The sequence below is a fragment of the Neovison vison genome, chromosome 7, assembly GCF_020171115.1.
Source record: "Neovison vison isolate M4711 chromosome 7, ASM_NN_V1, whole genome shotgun sequence".
Classification (NCBI taxonomy): domain Eukaryota; kingdom Metazoa; phylum Chordata; class Mammalia; order Carnivora; family Mustelidae; genus Neogale; species Neogale vison.
The window spans coordinates 180465565-180488063 of NC_058097.1; the positions used below are offsets into that span (position 1 = coordinate 180465565).

At 42.1% G+C, this 22499-nt stretch overlaps 1 protein-coding gene across 2 annotated transcripts in view; it reads left to right on the top strand.

Annotated features, from left to right (window-relative positions):
- Positions 1–268: 268 nt before the first annotated feature.
- The window catches only part of TRIM44 (tripartite motif containing 44), a 110907-nt gene continuing 88676 nt past the window's right edge, over positions 269–22499 (top strand). The window contains exon 1 of one of the 2 annotated variants that reach the window (XM_044259091.1): positions 269–1157. In XM_044259091.1, coding sequence (XP_044115026.1) covers positions 489–1157 — 669 coding nt within the window. In that variant the 5' untranslated portion in view covers positions 269–488. The remainder of the gene's footprint in view (positions 1158–22499) is intronic. The other variant, XM_044259092.1, reaches the window with a different exon arrangement.

Genomic DNA, 22499 nt, shown 5'->3' on the forward strand with positions numbered 1-22499 from the left:
CGGCTCCCGAGCGTCTCCTTCCCCGCCACCCCCAACCCCCGGCCGGGGAACGCCGAAAAGGGTCCTTGCCACTTTAAATGACTCAGGAAGTGAAAGGAGGCCGCCGGCAGGGAAAGGGAAAGCAGAACCGGGGCGGCGGGGCCAGCGGCGCGGCGATCTCGCCGGGGACAGCGCGAAGCAAGGCGGCGCGCGGCGCGGGGGCCGACGGGGGCGCGGGGCCGCCGCGCCGGAAGTGCCCGCGTCGGCGGAGGAAGCGCAGCGGGCGCTGAGCGGCCGAGCCGGCGGGAAGGCCTCTCGCTCCTCGGCCCGGCGGGGTCTGGCGGGAGCGCCGGCGGGAGCGGCGCCGAGGCCCCAAGCCTGCCCCTGAGACCCGGCGTGGCCAGTGCCCGGGACGGGACCCGGGCGGCGCGGAGGTCGGGAGGAAGCCGCGCGGAGCCCCGGCGCCGAGCTCCGAGGCCCAGCGGCCTGGGCCGCGTCACCGCAGCCACATGGCCTCGGGAGGGGGCGCGGCCTTCGAGGAGCTGCCGCACGACGGCACGTGTGACGAGTGCGAACCCGACGAGGCCCCGGGGGCCGAGGAAGTGTGCCGAGAGTGCGCCTTCTGCTACTGCCGCCGCCACGCCGAGGCGCACGGGCAGAAGTTCCCCAGCCACCATCTGACCCCGTACGTCCACGGCGCTGCCCAGGCCTCGACCGCCGGGGCCCCGGGGCAGGGCGATGCGAAGGAAGAAGCCGGGGCCAAGGTGGAGAATGAGCGGGATCTAGAGAGCGAGGTGGGGGAGGAGAGCGAGTCCGAGGAAGACAGTGAATCGGAAGAAGAGAGCGAGACGGAGGAGGAGAGTGAGGAGGAGAGCGATGAGGAGAGTGAAGAGGACAGTGAGGAGGAGATGGAGGATGAGCAAGAGAGCGAAGCAGAGGAAGACAACCAAGAAGGAGAATCCGAGGCGGAGGGAGAAACGGAGGCAGAAAGTGAGTTTGACCCAGAAATAGAGATGGAAGCGGAGAGAGTGGCCAAGAGGAAGTGTCCGGACCATGGGCTCGATTTGAGCACCTATTGCCAGGAAGATAAGCAGCTCATCTGTGTCCTGTGCCCTGTCATTGGGACTCACCAGGGCCACCAGCTCTCCACCCTAGACGAAGCCTTCGAAGAACTAAGAGTAAGTATTGGGCATTCAGAGCATAGACCTAGAGGTCAGGACACCTGGGTTTCGGCTCACGTGGCCTCCTCGTGGCCACATTTGCCTTCACCATGACCTTAAAAAGCTAGTGTAGTCAACTTAATTGAGGCAGGGCTTACCCTCTTTCGGGTTGAACTCCTTTGAGAATCAGTTGCAAGTTCTGCACTCTGACTTGAGGAAAATATATGTACACACGAAGCCTAGTGTACGATTTCTGGAAAATTGCCAGCCTCTGGTCCCTGGATCCCAGTTAAAGCATTCTTTGGGCGTGTTGACCCCATAAGCCAATTCCCACAGCATCACCGTTGTTGAGACTAGTGCCTGGACCCCGGTAAGGCAGTCTCTTTGCCTCCTTGAGAATATGGGAAACTGTGCTTCAGCCTGATGAAACCAAGCAGACGGTTCCTTTGAAGTGAAGAGGTGGTGGTTTCCATATTAAGGTCATGTGTGTCCCCGGTTTCTTTTAGGTTCTCCGTGTGTGATGACTGTTTGGAAAGGAGTTTGAGAGGTTGGAGACAAACTCAGAATGGGAATGGGAGTTCCTGTGTCCTCCATTTTTGGCAGGAGGGCAGGACCTTTGTCTCTCTTGGACCTTGCTGATCTCCTAGATCAGTGTTTGGAAAGTCGTAGACATTAATAAATATTTTGGGGGCGAACAGATTTGCAAATGATTTGCCCTTTGTTTATGGTGTGGATGTTTGTAGTCAGTGAGAGAAATTGCTGGAGTTAACCAGGGAGGAAAGTTGGAGCAGAGTGACCAGTTTATTGGTGAATGTTGTCATAGTATGAGGACTTTTGTTTCCCTAAGCAACCTTGCAATTACTGGCACTGGGATAATAAATAGTTTGTTAACAATCTCAACACAGGAGATTGTATGTTTTTAATGGTAAAATACACAAAGCATATAAAATCATATGCACAGTCTAACAAAAAATTATAAAGCAAATTCTGATGTACTCTTTACCCAGATTAAGACATAAGATATTAGTATCAATATTAAAGACCTCTGCTCTTTCCAATCATAACCATTTCCCTTCCCCATAGGAAACCATTTTCTGGGCTTCTGTGGTGATATTTCCTTACTTAGCTTTCTACTTTTATCGCATGTGTATGCATTCCTAAACTTACTTGAGCTTGACACAGTTGATGTCATATTGTGCGTTCTTGTGGGCTTTGCTTCATTTTTTTCAGCATTGTGTTTGTGAGATTCATCCAGTGAGTAGCTGTGGTTTGTTCGTTTTCATTGTTGTGTAGAGTCATTTTATGATCATGCCATAAGTGACCTATTCTGTCAGTGATGAGCATTCCATTTCCAGATTCTGAGGTTTCTCCCTATTATAAACAATATTGGTATAGGGATTCTTGTTATTTTCTCCTGGTGAACATCTTCATACATTTAAATGAAATGTAAACCTAGGAGTGAGATTGTTAGGTCACAGACTGTGCATATCTTAAATAGCACCAGATTTTGCCAACTATTTTCCAAAGTGGTTGTACCAGTTTGCATTGCCATGAAGAGTGTATGAGAGTTCCTGTTATTCTGTTTCATCACCACCACTTGCTATTGGAGAATTTAAAAAAAATTTTTTTTAAACATTTTTTTTAAGAGTTTATTTATTTGACAGATAGAGATCACAAGTAGGCAGAGAGGCAGGCAGAGAGAGGGGGAAGCAGGCTCCCTGCCAAGCAGAGAGCCCAATGTGGGCTCAATCCCAGGACCCTGGGATCATGACCTGAGCTGAAGGCAGAGGCTTTAACCCACTGAGCCACCCAGGCGCCCCGAGAATTAAAAATTTTTGTCAATTATTTGTATATGTATATCTTTTTCTGTTTAAATTTACATCCCTCTGGTTACTCAGGACTTTGTGTAACTTTTGTATCTCACCTTTTGTGAAGTGCCTCTTTCAGGGTTTTTTGTTCATTTTTCTCTTAGATGGTTTGTCTTTCTCATTGACTTATTGAAGTTTATTCTGACTTCTTTGTTGTTTTTGTGAGTTGCAAATATCTTCTAGTGTGTGTGTGTGTGTGTGTTTAATTGTGCCTTGAGTAGAAATTCTTCATGTTAATGTGGTAGAATTTATCAATAATTGTCTTTATTGTTGGTGATTTTTCTGTCTTGTTCCACTTAGTATTGATTTTCCCATAGTGGAAATAGGGGCTCAATTTCATTTTTTCCCCTTACAGGTAGCCAATTGCCCTAGCAACATTTATTGAAAAGCTTGTCTTTTCTACACGGATCTGCTGTGCACATGTCCATATGCCTGCGAATGTGTTTCTTGGGTCTTCTGTTCTGTACCACTGATCTGTTAGGGTATCTCTGTGTGAAAAACATGTTTTCTTGGTTACCATAGCTTTGTAACATGTCTTAATATCTGGTAGAACAAGTCCTTCTATTTTGTTCTTCTAGAAGAGTGTCTCAGCCAGTCTTGGCCTTTTACATTTCTTAGGAGCATACTATAAAGTTGTATTAAGAAAGCCTACAGAATGTTTTTTGTATTGCCTTGAGTTTATAAACCAATATGTAGAGAATTAATACCATTCCAAGATAAAGTCTTCTCATGTATTTAGGTCTAAATTGCCTCATGATAAGGTTTTGTCATTTTTTTTTCTGAAGGAACTTGTACATCATTTTGAAATTTATTTCTGGATACTTAAAATTTTATAGTATTGTAAAAGAAATTAAAAACTTTTGTTTTCTAACTGTATATAGGAAAATGATTAACTTTTATATATTGATTTTTGTGTTAAGATGTCTGCTAAATTCTCATAAATATTCTAATGTGTATATTCATTCTATATACATGATTATATTATCTGCAGAGAGGGACAGTTTTTGTTCTTTCCAATCCTTATATATGTTTTTTTCTTGCCCTACTTTAGATAGGACCTCTAGTACAATGTTGAATAGAAGAAGTGATACTGGCTGGGTATTCTGACTTTGTTTTAACTGATGAATAATTTACAACATTTCACACTTAAGTGTGATAGTGGTTTGCTTTTTTCCACAAATATATTTCATCAGGTTAGGAAAATTCCCTTTAATCTTAGCTTGGGAGTTTTTCTTAATTTTGAGGGGCTACTGAATTTTGTCAGGTGATTTTCCTGCATTTATTGGGGTGTTCATTTGATTTTACTCTTTTACTAGGTTAATGTGGTGAATTATGTTAATTGATTTTTTTAAAATTTAAAAATCAGTAGTATGTTCCCATGTCTCAGAAGTCTGTAGTTCACCTTTGTCTTTTGCACCTGGTTTTGTCCCCAACAACTATTAGTAACCACTTTTATTAGTTTTTTGCTCATCTTTCAAATGTTTCTTCTTGTTTTTGTATATAAAAACATGGGATGGGTATGTGAAGGGTCTTATTTCCGTCCTTTTACATAACTGTATTTTATAATTAAAGCAGTTTTCGGGACGCCTGGGTGGCGCAGTTGGTTGGACGACTGCCTTCGGCTCAGGGCGTGATCCTGGAGTCCCGGGATCGAGTCCCACATCAGGCTCCCAGCTCCATGGGGAGTCTGCTTCGCTCTCTGACCTTCTCCTCGCTCATGCTCTGTCTCACTGTCTCTCTCTCTCAAATAAATAAATAAAAAATCTTTAAAGCAGTTTTCATTTCTGGGATAAATGCAACTTGGTCATGGTGAAGTATCTTCATGTTTTAAAATTTGGTTTATTAATAATTTAGGATTGTTTTCATTTTTATTTATGGGAGAAATTAGCTTGTAACTTTTCTTTTCTGTACTGCCTGTATGAGATTTTGCTATCAGGGTTATGTTGGCTTTGTAGTATGAGGCACAGTGTATTGCTTCTCACATAGTTTCTCTCTTTTAATGCTCTGGAAGTGTTTGTATAAGATTGATTGGTATGTTGTCTGGATCTGAAAAGAGAAAGAGAGATAATTTTGTTGCTTTGTTTTCTATGGTATTTTTGATGATGAACTCAATTTCTTTAATGGTTTTAGGTCTATCCAAGTTGTCTGTTTTTCCTTAGGTCAGTTTTGATAAGTTACATTTTCCCAGAAGTTTGTCCATTTTTAACTTTTCATGTTTAACTTTTTAAATGTATTAGTATGATACATAATACAACCGTATTATCTTACTATCTTGATTTTTCGTACTGTAGCTATCCTCTTTATTCTCGTAAGAACAGTAAACCTGTTGGTCATAATCTGTCTTTGATAATTCCAGTATATGAAGACTTTGTAGGTCTCCTCTGCTGTTTTTTTTTTTTTTAAAGATTTTATTTACTTGACAGAGAGAGAGAGAGAGATCATAAGTAGGCAGAGAGGCAGGCAGAGAGAGAGAGAGAGAGGGAGGAGAAGCAGGCTCCCTGTTGAGCAGAGAGCCCGATGTGGGGGTTCGATCCCAGGATGCATCTCAGGACCCTGAGATCACGACCTGAGCCCAAGGCAGAGGCTTAACCCACTGAGCCACCCGGGCACCGCTCTGCTGTTGTTTTTGATGGTATTTTTCATGTTTCTTCATTTCCTTTTGTGTTATGTTTGCACAGCTCTTCATTGCCTTTGAAAAATTATTTGTGGGGATTTCCCAAGCCTTGGCATGAAGCTGTATTCTTCGAAAGAGGATTGAGTTTGCTTATGCTAAGGCCTGAGAGTACAAATTGTTTGGAACCCCCTTTAAACTAAATGAATTGTTTGAGATTTCACGGATCAAATTTTTAGGAGGTACGTGCCCAAGTTTACAACTTCTTAAAGATTTCATTTTCAGGGTGTTTGGGTGCTCATTCGCTCAGGTCATGATCCCAGGGTCCTGGGATCAAGCCCCGAATCAGGCTCCCTGCTCCACCGGATACCTGCTTCTCCCTCTTCCACTCCCCCTGCTTGTGTTCCCTCTCCCGCTGTGTTTCTCTCTGTCAAATAAATAAATAAAACCTTAAAAAAAAAAAAAAAGATTTCATTTTCATCCAGCCTTGCAGCTCCCCACCTCCTACTGTTCAGCTCTAAGGCAACACTCCCACAGTCCCCTTCAGAGGGTGAGATAGCGGCAAGTTTCATTTGTCTTTACTCTAGGATTTTACCCTGGTAGGGGTGAGAGCATCCAAGTCTATGTGAAAAGGGTCTCTTTTAAATGTCTTATTCTGAGGGCACCTGGTCAGCTTAGTTGGTGGAGTATCTGACTCTTGATCTTAAGGTTGTGAGTTTGAGTCCTACATTGGGTGTAGACATTATTTAAAAAACAAATTTAAAAAAAAGTCTCATTCTGAGCATGCCATCAGCTTTGCTTTCTCTGACCTCCCCTTCCACCTCACTGTGCACCCCCTGTGAAATGCACAGCACAGTTTAATGCAGATCAGTAATGTCCTCAGATCAAGAGCTGCTTCATGTACTCGTCTTCTTTTTTAAAATATTTATCTATATTGAGAGAGAGAGAGCAAGCACAAACGAGAGAGAGGGAGAAGCCCTCTCCCCACTGAGCAATCGCCCCATGTGGCACTCGATCTCAGGACCCTGAGATCATGACCTGAGCTGAGGGTAGCTGCTCAGCCAACTGAGCCACCCACACGCCCCTCCTTTACTCTTACTGTGTCAACATTGAAACGGTATTGGTAACTAAACTATGGATAGTATTAGAATTTCACCAGATCTTCCTCTAATAACTTCTGTACCAGGATCCTGTGGTCACATTACCTTTTTTTTTTTTTTTTTTTTGCCTTTGATGACCTTGATAGTTTGGAGGAGTGCTAGTCCAGTGTTGTGTAGAATGTCTCTGAGTTTGGATTTGTCTGATGTTTTCCTCATGGTGAAACTGAAATTAATGGGGTTTGGGGTGATACAAATTCTCTTTTTTACTTTGCTTTTTTCACTTAGCAGTGTGTCTTGGAAATCACTCCATAGATATATCTATTTATTTATTTATCTATTTTTTTTACAGCTACAAATAACTCCATTGTACATCATTCGTTTTATTCTTAATTTCTGATACTGTATTTTTCAACTCTAGAATGGTTATTTGGTTATTTTTTAAAGCTCTATTTCTTTGAATCTTTTGGGGTTTGGCTTTATGTTACCTTTTCATGATTCTTTTCATGTCTCATAATTTTTCATCCAATACTACACATTGTGTTTAAAAGAACTGTAGACACTAGAGTACTATTTTCTTTTCTCCCCCTCAGAAAGGGTATGCCGTGTATTCTATTAGGCAGCTAGGATGAGAGGCTGATTATTTTGATCCAGTAATGATTGGTGCTTGATCAGAGCTTGGTTGCAGCTTTAATTAATTTCAGTTCATTCTGGTTTCAAATGTTTTGAGACCAGTGTACATTTGCTTATTGGAAGAGAGTAAGGCTCCTGGAATATTAGGAGCCTGGCATGATGATGGTGAGGGACCAGGGTCTTTGTTACGTTGCATTCATTCAGCAAGTATGTATGGAGTATTGGCCATACATACATGGGAGCTTCTAGCACTTGGGATATAAGAGTGAGCAGAATGGAAAAAGTCCCTAGTTCTTTTGGAGCTTACATTGTACTAGAAGGAAATAGAGAAAAATAAATTAGCAAATAAACATGTACAAGTGTTAAAAAGAAAAAAATGAAACAGTGCAGGGTTAGAAAGTGACAGAAAGTACCCTAGCTCTGCCACTTGCTTTTTGACATTGAGCAAGCTATATAACATTTTGGCCTTATTCCCATATATCTGAAATGGGTATGAATTTATGAAATGAAACAGGATTTTCATGTGGATAAAATGGTTTCGTTTGTGATAAGCCACTTGAACAACGCTTAACACATTGTAAGTTCTCAGTTACAATGTAAGTTAGCTGCTGTTTCTATGTACTAATATGAGGAGTCTGGTTAAACATACTTTTTTAAAAAAGATTTTATTTATCCATTTGACAGAGATCACAAGTAGGCAGACAAGCAGGCAGAGAGAGAGAGAGGGGGAAGCGGGCTCCCCGCTGAGTAGAGAGCCCAAGGAGGAGGAGAATGCGAGCCTCGATCCCAGGACCCTGTGATTGTGACCTGAGTTGAAGGCAGAGGCTTAACCCACTAAGCCACCCAGGCGCCCCTAAACATACATGTTTAGATAGCTTCATGCCTAACTGGGTTGTGAGTGGCTGGTATTGGTGGAGGAAGGCCAAATTGTTGCCAGATTTACTTAGAGTAAAGCAAACTTCAGAATGGACAGAGAACCAAGGTGACTGTATGGAAAGAGGGACCTGACGGCTGGGCCAAAAGAACCATGGTGAGCACTTTGAAAGGACAAAATTAACACTTAATCCTTGGAGTGACTTTTACTTTGTTTTATTTTTTTAAGATTTTATTTATTTATTTGACAGAGAGTGGGAGAGCACAAGCAGGGCTGGCAGTGGGGAGAGAGAGGGAGAAGCGGACTCCCTGCTGAGCAGAGAGCCTGATGCAGGGCTCGGTCTCAGGACCCTGGGATCGTGACCTGAGCTGGAGGCAGACACCTAACCATCTGAGCCACCCGGGCACCCCGGAATGACTTTTAAAGTCCTGCCTCTCCTCCTATGCTGTATTTATTTATTCTTTGCTCGAGAGGATTCTGTCTCCAAGGATTTTGTGGATCCAGATTTGAACTAACATGTGTTCCAGCTTTATCATAGAAATAGAGTTATACAGCCCAAATTATGACCTCTCTGAGTTATATAACCTCCCATTCAGATATGCAGGTTTCTCTTACCATAATTTCTGGCTCTGAAAATGGGTCATTGGGTCTGACAAAGGAACTTGATCTGGCTTATGGATTTATTCATAAGGAAATTCTTATATTGTCAAGGGGATTTGCAGTCATAGCTACTTAATGAGTCATTTTTGTTGAACAATAAAAGTGCAATTAGATGTTCTCAGAACTCTAGACTAGTAGTTTTAAAAAAAAATTGAACTTAATCTACAATGAGAGAGGTATATTTTACATTGTAGCTTTGTTTATACACACACACACTTTTAAAGAACTCAAATGGAACACTGTCTTACGAGATATGATATTTTCTGTTTTTGTTCTATCCTGTTAAAAACTTCTAGATTCTTGCACTAAACTGATTATATTGCACATTAATGGGTATGTCCTGTGATTTGAAAAGTATTTGTCTTGTGCACTATAGAATCACGGAAGGAAAGGCAGAGTTATAAAATGGCTAAGGGACAAGTGGTCGTCAGAGTTCCCAGCAAATGCTTGTGAGCATCTGTGGAGCTCTTAACATGGCTCTATTATGGATAGATCTGAAGGGTTTGAAGCCACACCCTTTGCCCTCGAGTGTGCCTTTAAGGTGGTTATTTGGGGAGAAGAATGTTTGGTTAAGGGCATGGGGAACAACTGCAGAGAAGAGCTAGTGAGGGAGCACTAGAAGCAGGGGGGTTAGAAGGATCCAGGCATGTGCTCCGAACAGCTGTGGCTCTAGGTATGTCAGTGCCGCATCCTGTAATGGTCTATGACTGGCTGTTAGTCTGCTCGTAAGAAGCAGCTCTGGTAGGGGGGCAGAAGGTTGAAGGTCTGCCAAAATGTGGCTATTGATATTATTTTTAATTGTCTGAAGGGTTGGGTTATCTTCTAATAAAACCATGAAGCACTGGCCACAGAATGTTTCTGTGTCTTACTTATTTGTTTAGAATAAGACAAACTAAGACTAAGGTAAAGGGAATGGCTTCCTGTCAGTTGGAGCAGCCCCGTATGGTTCTGTGAAAGATTTATGAGAGAGGCCTGCAGTTCTGGGATTGCTCATGTGAGTCTACCCTTCAGAATGTACTTCCTTAAGCTGTGATGAGTCTTGAAGTTAATACAGTGAAGAGGACAGAGAGGGCCTTAACTTTCATGGAGTTCACCCTCTAGCTGGGGAAAAAGAGAGGTAATTTGGGATGGTAGTGTGTCCTATGAAATCAGCAAGTCGGAGTAGTGAGGGAGTGAGTGGCTGGGCAGTGGCATAGCAGACTACATTTTGATGAGGTAGTCATGGGAAGCATCTCTGAGCATATGATTTTCAGATCTCAGAGACCTGAATTCAAGAGATCTAGCAAAGATCTAGGAAAACTTCTTTTGCTTTGCTGTTGAGTACTGCTTAAGCAAAGTTCAGTGATTCGTAGCAGAGATAATTGCTTTGGTTCTTGCAACTTTTCATAAAAGGATAGTCGGCTCTTAAAGTGAGAAGAATAACACAATTCTAGGAATTGTAATGTTCTGTTAGCACAGGTGACAGTACTACCCTGTGGAGGGAGTATGAGCTTGTGGGGAGGGCCTGGAGGGCTTCTGCAAGATTAAACACAGGAGAAAAGCTGTCTCATTGTGCCCTGTTCAAGTATAGACTCTGTACAATCTCCATTATTAAAGTTATACCTTATAATCTAAAACTTAAGAAAAATTGTGGGAGGGACACCTGGGTGGCTCAATCAGTTAAGCAGTTGCCTTTGGCTCAGGCCATGATCCCAGGGTCCTGGGATCGAGTCCCTAATTGGGCTCCTTGCTCAGCGTGGAGCCTGCTTCTCCCTCTTCCTCTGCCCCGGCTCATGTGCACTCTCTCCCCCGTCACTCTCTCTCTCTCTGTGTCAAATACATACATAAATAAAATCTTTAAAAAAAAAAACACGAGAGAAGAGTGGTTAAGGCAGAAAGAATAGTGAATGAGAAGTTGTTTTGTTTTGTTTTTTTAAAGATTATATTTGTTTATTTGACAGACAGAGAGCACAAGTAGGCAGAGAGGCATGTGGGGAGGGTGGGGAAGCAGGCTCCCCACTGAGCAGAGAGCCCAATGCGGGGCTTGATCCAGGACCCTGAGATCATGACCTGAGCCGAAGGCAGAGGCTTAACCCACTGAGCCACCCAGGCACCCCGTGAATGCAAAGGTTCTAAGGTGGAGGTGAACTCTGGGTTTTGGAGGGGCAACAAAAAGGTCATTATGAAGTAGGAGGGCGTGAAAGAGGAGTAGGAGGTGAGGTCAGCAAAGTAAACGTGTGTTTCTCACCTTGGTATCACATTTCTGAATAATCTGTGAAGGGTAATTCTTCAGAAAATATCTGTGACTGGCCCCATCCCTGCCAGTTAAATCAAAATCTCTGGGATTTATCAGGTATTTTGTAGAAGGTCCTTTTATTGAGATTCGTCTTGTGTTCATCTCATGATTAGACTAGAGTTAGTGGTTTGGGGGAGGAAGACCACAGAGTTAAGGGTGCAGGCTATCAAGATCACTATCTTGGGTCGTGTCTGCGAGCCGGAACAGATTAATAGCTCGCACTTATTATATCTTACTTATGGGTAGGCACTGTTCTGAGCTCTTTATCGTAGTATTAATTTGATCCTTCTAACAATCCTAGAGGCCCATTATTTATTTTTATTTAAAGATTTATTTATATGAGAGAGATTGAGCACACGTGTGAGCACGAGCTGGAGGGGCAAGAGGGAGAGAGAATGTCAAGCAGATTCCGCACTGAGTACAGAGCCAATGCGGGGCTTAGTTTTGCCATCTTGACTTGAGCTGAAACCAAGAGTCAGACACTTAACCAACTGTGCACCAAGGTGCCCTGAGGTACATTTTATTATTATCTCTATTTTAAGGAGGAAGGAAACTGAGGCATAGGAAGATCACATAACTTTCCCAGGGTCATAGTTGGAAGGTGGGAGAGCTTAGCCAGGAGTCTTAACAGCTGACTCCCGAGAAAAGGTCCAAGCTTTTCCCTCTCTCTCCCCCAAGAATCCAGTGCCACCTTTTTCTCTTCCCGACCTCTTGATCAAAACAGAATGGGTTAATGGGGATTATATATTACTAGATTATTGCTTTTCAGGGTAAGGTTGCTGATGAGTAGTCTTACTATTCTTAAACCCCTCTGCAAATAAAGGACCGTGTGCCTGTGGCACCAGCTTTTCTGGACTACAGCCCACAATACAGAAGTTGCCCTGTCTATTCATGGGTGTACCTTTTCTCCTCCCTTGCATCTGACCCAAGATTGGGAAGCCAGAGGTGAATCTGTGTCAGTGCTCAGTGTGTCTTCTGCTTGAACTTACAGTTCAGTCTGAGATGACCAGCTCAGTTTCATATTCCTGTCCCAGTTGGTTCTTTTACTATCCAGAGCCACAGTCTGCTCTTGTGTGGCAGGTAGGAGCACAGGTGTTCATGGACTCTCTGAGGAGAGGACAGAAGATATACAAGGATCGGGTGGAACAAAAGCTTTGGTCCTGGGGCACCTGGGTGGCTCAGTGGGTTAAGCCGCTGCCTTCGGCTCAGGTCATGATCTCGGGGTCCCGGGATCGAGTCCCGCATCAGGTTCTCTGCTCAGCAGGGAGCCTGCTTCCTCCTCTCTCTCTCTGCCTGCCTCTCTGCCTACTTGTAATCTCTCTCTGTCAAGTGAATAGATAAAATCTTTAAAAAAAATAAAAAATAAAAATAAAAGCTTTGGTCCTGATATGTGGGGTAGAGAGGAGAATGTGATAGGAAACACAGAACCCTGGCCCCGGGGGACTTAAATCCTTTGTATGTGTGTTTTATTTTTGGTTTTGGTTGTGTGTGTATCACTGTCATAGGGATCAAGCCAACATGGCATCAAAGAAAAAATATTAATATTGATGTCCTTTACAGATGTCACAAAATGAATAAGAATTAAAAAAAAATTCCTTCAAATATGCTAAAGCCTCAATCCATACTATAGGCCAGATAACCATATTCTTGTTGAACGTTAATTATATATTAAACTCACTTCGGATGTGTTTAGCTAGTTTTTGAGCAGGTAGCAGTGTAATCTGCTTTTAATTTCAATAGAGTATTAGAGAAAATATTCATTTTAATGTTACAAGCTATATGGTTAACGTTCAAGTCTGATAGTTTAAGTTAATGTTATTTATCTGAATAACTTTTGAGCATTTGTCCTGAGCTGTGTGATGAATATGGAGAATAAAGAAAAGCTTTTGACATCAGGAAGCTTATAGTCTAATAGGAAAGATAGTCTTTTCAAGTGCTTATTTGTGTGTACATAGAGGAGCAGTAAAAACATCAAGCTATGCGGGGCTCAAAGAAAAGAGAAATTAATTTCGGGTGAGAACATGGAATCAGGAAAGATTTTGTGGCAGGAATGGTATTCAAGGTGGACCAGATGGGTAGGATTTTACTAGGTAAATACAAACTAGACTGTTAGATAGCCCTCCTGTGTTCCCATAGCAACAGCCTATACACATTCACTGTAGCATTAGTTCCAGTATACTCTATGGATGTTACTTCTTTCCATGTCCGACATGGGTTATAAACTCTTCTGGGGTCACTACTGTAAGTTATCTTTATGTTCCCAGTACCTAGCACAGTGCCTGTTGAGTAGTAGATGTACATGGAATATTTGGTGAATATATGAAATGAAATATATCATCTAGTCCCAGGGTGTTGATGAACTGAAAGAGACAGTATTGCATAATCATTTAGTGTTTCAATGTTTACATTAGTTCACCTGCATCTAATACAAGGAAATAATTTGGAAAAATCCAAAATAATAGAAACTCAAACAAGATATTCATTTCTCTCTGTAAATGAAGTCTGTATATAAGCAGTTTAAGGCTGGTGTGGAGAAAGTGTGACGTTAATAGGAATCTAGGTTCTTTCTAGATCCACTCTGCTACCCTTAAGGTGTAGCGCTTGACATGGACCAAGTTGACTGCTGGAGTTGAGCCAGCACGTCCAAGTTCCAGGATAGTAGGCATAGGAAAGTGGAGAAGGGCACACCCTTCTGTTTTAAGGAACCCCCCCAGAAGTTGCATATGTTGCTGCTTATGTTTCATAGGCTAGAGTCAGTCCTGTGGCCTTATCTAGTTGAAAGGGAGGCTAGGAAACAGTCTTTTCTCCAGGCTATACTACGTCCAGCTAAAAGCTGGTGTCTGTTGCTAAGGAAAAATGGGAGAATGAATATAAAGGACCAAGCAATCTTGAATTAGTTGGCTTTGCAATCTATGAATTTGAGTACTTATTAGCTGTGTCATGTTGGGTAATTCACTCAGCCTCTCTGAGTCTTGGTTTCCTCACTTGTAACATTGGCATAATAATTGCTTCTCCTTGTCCGGTTATAGTGAGGAACAAAGATCATACATGTAAGGAGCTTAGCATAGTGCCTGGAAGATAATGAGCCCTCAGCTGTTGGTGGCTCATTCTTAGTACCATTATAAAGCCATCTAAGGTTCTATTCTGAGTTCAGTTCCAAACCAGTTAGTCTGGCAGCAGTAGACATTCTGGACACCAAGTTTCTTTGGGTGAAAAGTGTTCAGCCCCCTCTCCTTCTGCTCCTTCTGCCTGCTTTATTCTGGTGGGTAGATAGGCTGGTGAAAAAGTTGTCTTTGAGAAGAGGCTCCTGTATGTGTCCGTGTCCTGCTGGTGCCTTATGCACTAGCTAACCAAAACACAGCTGGTAGGTCTAATTTTAGGTTCACAAGTCTTGCCGGTTGTCCTCTTTAAATTCTGTTTTACATTCTGAACTGTGGGAAATTTTTATAGAAGCAGAGGGGAGGCAGGGGCAATACGCTCTTTATTTTCTGGTTAGGAAATAGCCTCCATTTTCTTTCCAGTAGGTAGTCATGGGGAGAGAGATTATAGACACCCCTCTGTTGTTCTCTCTGTCCTTTGGGTCAGTATGAATGCTGGTGTAACCTGTGTTGAGTGGTAAACTCTGACTTCACGTGCATGAAGTATGAAAATACTGGTCTTCAGCTGAGGTTATAAAACTAAGACAATCTAGAAACTCTGTCTGCTGTTGGATTTTGAGGCTCTTTACAGTGATGAGAGTATAGTAAAAATACTTATTGAGTGGTTTTAGTTCAGGTGCTTTTCACTCATTGTTTCCATTGACCTCAGTACAACTCCCATAATACACTGTGTTACTATGATTCTCATTTTACGGATGAGGAAACTGATGCTCAAAGAGGTTGAGTTTTTTGGTAGGTCACCTAGCTAGTAAGTAGGAGGACTAGAGTTTAATCCCAGGTCGATGCCAAAGTACATGTTCTTTCCACCCCCATGTTGACTCTACTCCCCCATTTAAATTATTCGCACTTATATCTAAACTTTAAAGTTGTGCTAACAGTCTTCTGATGTTTACCTTCCATATGAAAGTATTTAATAGATACTTTCTGAATATTCTAAAACTGTTTCTTTTCTACCTGAAATTTTCTTCCTAGATATTTTACAAAGTATTTTGATTAATAACAGACTGTTTAGTCATTTTTTTCTGTTCATCCCTTCTCTAGCTCAGTACTTGGTACTTAGTAGTGCCCCAATATGTTGTTATTCAATTAATAATAACAACAACAGTAATAACTAAAACTTACTGAGAGCTTAGTATGTGCCAGGTTCTGTACTATAAGCTTCCTACATGTTACCTCATCCAATTTTTACCATAGTTCTTTGAGGCAGAGTATTAAGGTATTTTTATATAGTGTTCGAAGTTAGTAGCATGATGATTTTTTCTTTGATTCAGTCATTCATTCAATCAGGTAGAGTATTTGGAGCAGTAGGGAATTTACCAATGAGTAATTCTAAATTCCTGTTTTCTTAGAGCTTATATCATATAAGCAAAACAGACATAAGGAAGTTCAACAGTAAATTATATTTCAAATGATGATAAGATAAATACACGAATAACAAACTAGGGGAAGGAGGAGGAGAATGACTGGGATGGGGGAAGGAGTGGGGAGCTATTTAAGGCTGTGAGGAGGAGTTGTTTGAGTGACTTGGGTAGAGTTAAAGCCAGTGATGGGAAGCTCTGGGGGCATTGTGGCCCAAATGGAAGGAATGACCTGTGAAGAGGGTCTGAGATGAAGTGAGCTGCTGGGAGATAAAAAGGATGGCTGGAGGATAACTTAGTAAGGGTGGAGATGAGGCATTAGTAGTTGGGGTCAGATTACCTAGTACGTTGTGATGAGGACTTTGGATTTTATTCTGAGTAGCCACAGACTATTTAAGCAAGGGAGGGAGGGATGTGACTTACATTCTTAGAGTTTTACTCTGGTGAAATTCTGTGTGGAGGTGGCTGGTAGGGTGGCAAGAACGAGAATAGTGCTGTTGCTCGGCCTGGGGAGTAGTACCAGTGAGGAATGATGAGTAGTTGGAGGTGGCATGTGTTTTTGAATTAGCTTGAGAAAGACTTGGTGATGGGTTTCTCAGAACCAAAAATGATTTCGGATCTGAGCAACTGTATAAAGGTAGTTGCCTGACATAGGAATGGACTTGGAGCTGGAAAAACAAGTACCAAAAAAAAAATATTGGTAAAGAATTTTTATACATGACATGGGGATAAAGAAATTCAGTTTCGTTTTCTTTTGACAAGGCCTTAGCTTTCTGATTTGATTCCTTAGGAGGACTTGTATATTCTATCTTTTGGGCCTTTTCCACTGTTTCCCCCCAAAAAACCTTTTTTGTAAAGAAGTTGCGTTTTTTTTGTTTGTTTGTTTGTGTTTTTTTTTTTTTTTTTTTTTTTTTTTTTTTTTTATAAAGTATGTTATCAACACAAGGCCAGTGGAACAGGAAAAAAACCAAAACAGCCAGCCAGTATTCTTTCTGAATGCAGCATCTTCTGATTTTTTATAATACAGAATTCAATCTTTAGGAGCCAGTTTAGGATGTTTAAGTGATTAACATTTACAGTTCTATGGACAAATTACTGTTCTTTTGGTGCCCAGCTGGTTATTGGCATTAGATTAGACTAACTCCCATAAACCTACAGAGATACTTCTTGTCAAGAGACAAAAGTCAAAAGACACTTCCTGTTCTTTTTTTTTTTTTTAGATTTTATTTATTTATTTGTCAGAGGGAGAGGGAGAGCGAGCGAGCACAGGCAGACAGAATGGCAGGCAGAGGCAGAGGGAGAAGCAGGCTCCCTGCTTAGCAAGGAGCCTGATGTGGGACTCGATCCCAGGACGCTGGGATCATGACCTGAGCCGAAGGCAGCTGCTTAACCAACTGAGCCACCCAGGGGTCCCGACACTTCCTGTTCTGATGCCGCTTTCATCTACCATATTCCACCTTTGTTTCCGTTCCTCACACATTTTCAAAGGACGTTTACATTAAAATGAACTGTACTACTTTTTTGTTTTGGGGGTAAATGGATGGACATATGTTTATGAGGTGTACTCAACCCCTTTGAAGAGAGACATCCCAGGTTTTTGGAGTTCAAATATAAGAACCCTTAAAGGGGGCGCCTGGGTGGCTCAGTGGGTTAAGCCGCTGCCTTCGGCTCAGGTCATGATCTCAGGGTCCTGGGATCGAGTCCCACGTCGGGCTCTCTGCTCAGCAGGGGGCCTGCTTCCCTTCCCCTCTCTCAGCCTGCCTCTCTGCCTACTGTGATCTCTGTCAAATAAATAAAATCTTTAAAAAAAAAAAAAAAAGAACCCTTAAAGGTATAAAACCTTCAGAGTGTTACTTCCAGGGATAGCAACGTCAGATGCCTGCAGAGAGTGGAAAGGTAGTGGAAATGCAAGAAGCAAACCCGGGTAACCGTGGCAAACTGGAGAGAGCGCACCTGCTGTAAAGTAGGTAGCTGTCGGCTTAGCTTCTGCCAGTTGCTGCCATTGGGAATGGGAGCCCAGTATAGTCTGATCTTTCAGATTTTCAAAAGAAGCTGGAAATCTTTTCTGTTAGGTCATATCTCCTGATTTTTAAATGCTGGCAACTTATTTAAAATTCCCAGTATGCTGTGTGGGATAACACTCTATAAGTCCAGGGGAAAAAAAAAGTTCTGTAGGCTGCAGGCTACAAATCTGTAGATTCTGATTTGGTCCATTTTCTTTTTTCACAGATTGAGAAATAGAAATCCAAAGATACAAAATGACTTTTTCCAGGCTTACATAGATAGAGGCGGAAGTAGGAGTAGAGCCTGGGTGTTTTTTCTCTGGATGCAGTTGTCTTTTTTTTTTTTTTTTTTTTTTTTTAAAGATTTTATTTATTTATATGACAGGCAGAGATCACAAGTAGGCAGAGAGGCAGGCAGAGAGAAAGAAGCAGGCTCCCTGCTGAGCAGAGAGCCCGACGTGGGGCTCGATCCCAGGACCCTGGGATCATGACCTGAGCCGAAGGCAGCGGCTTTAACCCACTGAGCCACCCAGGCGCCCCTGGATGCAGTTGTCTTAACATGGAAAGTTAAACTGTTTTGGTACTCAGAGGAAAAGTAATGTCTCTTTCCTAAGAAAAGTGCATGTACATTCTAAATTTTGTATACAGTTTTAGGGGTTTTAAACTCCCTGAAATCTGTACATAAACACCAGGTAAAGAACTCTCTCTTGTACCTGCTGGTTCATATGTTTGCAGTGTAAAGGGAACAGTGCCCCAGTATTTATTTAAGCGAACTCACGTAGCCAGGCACTGTAGAAGCTGTAGGTCTGTCCTCCCTTGCTCACTCCCAGCTTTGTGTGTTCTAAATCTTAGACAGTAGGACCACCTTTATCTAAGTCCAAGACCCTTCCTATTACTCTGCAATACCAGTCCCTCCAAACATTTCTTTTTTTTTTTCCCCCAAAGACTTTATTTATTTATTTGACGGAGAGAGAGATCACAAGTAGGCAGAGAGGCAGGCAGAGAGGGGGAAGCAGGCTCCCTGCTGAGCAGAGAGCCTGATGTGGGGCTCTATACACCAGGACCCTGAGATCATGACCTGAGCTGAAGGCAGAGGCTTAACCCACTGAGTCACCCAGGCGTGCCCCTCCAATCATTTCTTTCAGGTCTTTTACATACGTATATAGCATCCATGGAGAGTAACAGTTCTGCTTTTTTTTTTTTTCTAATTATATTTGTAGTAGGTATCCTTTTGCAAGTTTAAAAAAAATCATTATTTCTTGCCTTGTATACAGGCACAAAACAGATCTACTTCATTCTTTTTATTTGCTAGATTATATTCCACACTTTGCTAATTCCAGAGTTTACTTAGCCACCCACTGTTAATGGATGTTTAGAATGTTTCCAGTTTTTTCGGTACTGCAGACAGTGCTACCATGAATATGTCTGTGCGTGCCTCCTTGACGCAGGAGCTGGGTTTTCTTTAGGGGATAAAGAGAGAAATGGACTGGCCAGGTATTTGATTTCAAAAGTAGCTTCATCATTTTGTATCCGCAACATATGGAGGTCCCTAGTTTCTCCAAAGCCCTTCATCAGTTGATATCCGATCAGAACTTTTTTTCAAGATGATTAAGAAATATCTTAATTGCTGTAAGTTTGAGCATTTTTTTTTACATCTTTTAATATATATCTTAGCCATTCTGCATTTCTGTTATGTTCGGATTTCTTTTGGGCTTATTTGACTTTTTCTTATTTATAAGAATTCCTTTCTGTATTTCCTTATGTGTTGTTGACACCAGTCTCTTCTGTTGTGTGTATTGTAAATCTTTTTCATTTGGATAGTTCTGATCCTGGTTTTGATCCTGACTGACTAGCTTTGTGATTTGGCCGGGAATCATTTGACTTCCACAGAGCCATTGTTGACCAGTGTAAAGTGAGAACACACCACCTCTTAGTTACTGTGTAATTGCGAATTGCCAGTGTGTATGAGTCCTGTGATTTGTAGGTTCCTCATTTGATTTCCATGAGCCATTTTCTCGGCTGTGAAGTGTGAATACCCTAAGTTTTTAGGTTTATCCTGAAATGCCAGTGAAAGAGCATATAAAAGTGCTTTGGAGAATAAAGAATAAAATTTCAAGTGTAAGGCATTTTGTCCTTTCTTTGGCTTTGTTACAACTCGTCCCTAGGAGTTGGCTTTTGTAAAGCATGCTACATCTTCACAGATTAATCAGACTCTGAGAGGTGGGTGTCACAACATAGCACTTGTTTCTTTTTATTCTACACTCTTTCAGGGCAGGAAAGAGGTGTGTAAACAAGATGTTTACATTGAACTCCTGTGTTCTTGGAAGGTATGTGGTGGGATGGAGGTGGAGAAGAGCGCTATCAGGAGACTTGGAGTTCACCACCCGTAGTGCTGGCGGCGAGGGCTGGCATATTAGAACCTGAACATTTATGGAACCAAATGTCTATAAGGTTAGAATTAGCCGCCCTTTGTTACGTCATGGTCCACCTCTCAATTAGAACACAGGTTTCAGAAGCAATTGTTCTATTCCACCACAGTAGGGAAGTATGAGGGTGTAATTTCTGACTCTGGTTATTACCTTTTGGCTGATGACTGCCTTTTCAGACAGATAATTCACAAAACATAATAATCACCCTTTGCTCTGGGGACACTCAAACTCAGAGACCACCTTAGACCTAGATAACCCTGCGCCCCTGCCCTATGCTGCATGCTTTAGAGGGCCCTTCCTGTAGAGGGCCATGCCCGTCCCCTTCTGGACTACTCTCCAAGTACCCAGGACCCAGGAATTACCAGACAAAATGTCTTGAACCTGCTTTCGAGGCCTGCAGAACCTTTTTCTGAGTCTGTCTTCCCAAAGATGGATCAAGCCATTAGCCTCTCCCCCTGATGTGTGCATTACTAGGTCCTGGATGTGGCCAAGGGTGACTACTTAGCACACCCACAGCTGAGGTGTACTAGCGTGACATCTGTATACAAGGCTTTTGAGGTGCAGAAAGTGTGTGGGGGAAAGAAAGGAGGTGAATCTTCTGGGGCCAGGGTCTTCCACTTAATACTTTTTCTCCAGCCCTGCAGCTATTGGAGGCAGGTCTGCCCAGGGAAGCCTCTCTTTTCTGACCATCTACTTATTTGACGAGTAAAACAAAAACAAAAACAAAAAAACACTGAGAATGTTTTCTTCACCACCCATTTTAGACACTGAGTATAGCTGACTCACCAGAGTTAATCTCTGAGAATAATTCTCAAAGCAGGGGTATGGGTTGGAATGGGTGAATTTCCTGAAGGGAGAATATCAGTGCATCATCTTCTGTCTCTCCCCTGGGTAGGCAGTGCTGCTGATGCTTGGTGAAAAGGAGGGAGGATTCTGCTGACACACTGTATTTTTGTAAAAGAAGGCTAAGGTTTCCCTTATCTCTCCACACAAGGCACATCTGCCTGCAAACGTGCTGTCTGCTTCTGAGGGATGCCTTCGTCGTTCTGTTTCTTTTCTGAATGTTTTAAGGCACAGTTTTGGTGCATTCCTTTCTGTTCTCTAGAGCCAGGGGGGAAGTCATAATATATCAGGGCTCTTGCTGAAGAGCTTAAAATGGGCGCTGGCAGCTGGGGTGTGGGGGAAGAGAGCTTTCCAGAGACAAGTGACCTGCTTGTTCAGCCAATGAGAAGCAGGTTACAGAAATGATATCACCAGACAGGCTTTATTGTCTGATCATCTCATAAAAGCAGGATTGTGTCTGGCAACTTAACCCTTTTTTAGGTACATCAGGTCTCACCCACTCTCTGGTATGTGACCTCCAGATTCTTTTTCCCAGCTGTCTGCTTTGAGATCACAGAGATTAAAGATTTAAATTGGTGATGAAATTTGGAGAGTTGTAAACCACTATTTTAAAACTACAAACTATTAAAATTTAGAACCCCAGCTAGAATGGGAATGTTAGCTATGCTGTGTTTGGAGAGCGTATCTAAAGCAGATACCCATCTAGTCATGTTACACCAGGCTTTTGCTGGATAAACTTGGGAGAGAAAGGGAGTTAGAGGGAAAACAGGACTGAGCCTTTAGTCTACTTTAATCTACATAAAGGATCTTAGTAAGAATTTCCTATTTTAGAGGAATTGGAATTGGTTCTGCAAATTTGGAAAATCGTACTGATTCTGAGACCAATTTTGAGTAACACATATTTGTAGTGTTTGTTTATATTGTACCTGTTGATTATCCTTTCCCCCATAAAAATATCAGTCATTTTACTTCTTCGTGCTTCCTTATCATCCTTGGTAAGATGCAGATGATGATCCTACCAGATCCTACACAAGAGTAGAGATAAGAAAATAAACTAATTTATGTGATTTTGGAATGTGCTACACATATGTATCCTAATTAGGTCATTCATGTCTTAAGATTGCGTATTCATTCACTCATTTGTTCAGCAGGCTTTTTCAAAACCTTCTTGATGCTGGGCACAGATACAGAGATAGAAGCTGTAGTTCTTACTCTTAAGGAGTTTAAAACATTTTGAGGTAATAAAAATGTCTCAGGAATCTGTTGCGTATACCGTGTTCCAGGTCCTTTTCTGAGAACCTTAACGTGTATTAGTTCATTTAATCTTACCATAACACTGTGAAGTAAGTACTGTTATTAGCTTCGTATTACAGATAAGGAAATAGAAGCATAGAGAGGCGAAGTGACTAGCCTAAGATCATGTAACCAGTGGTAGAGTTGGGACTTGAATCCAGGCTGTGTGGCTCTAGAGTGTGTTCTCTGAATCTCTCTTTATCAGTGCAGTAGTTACTAGCTGTATATAGCTTTGGAGGACTTGAAATGTGGTTTGTC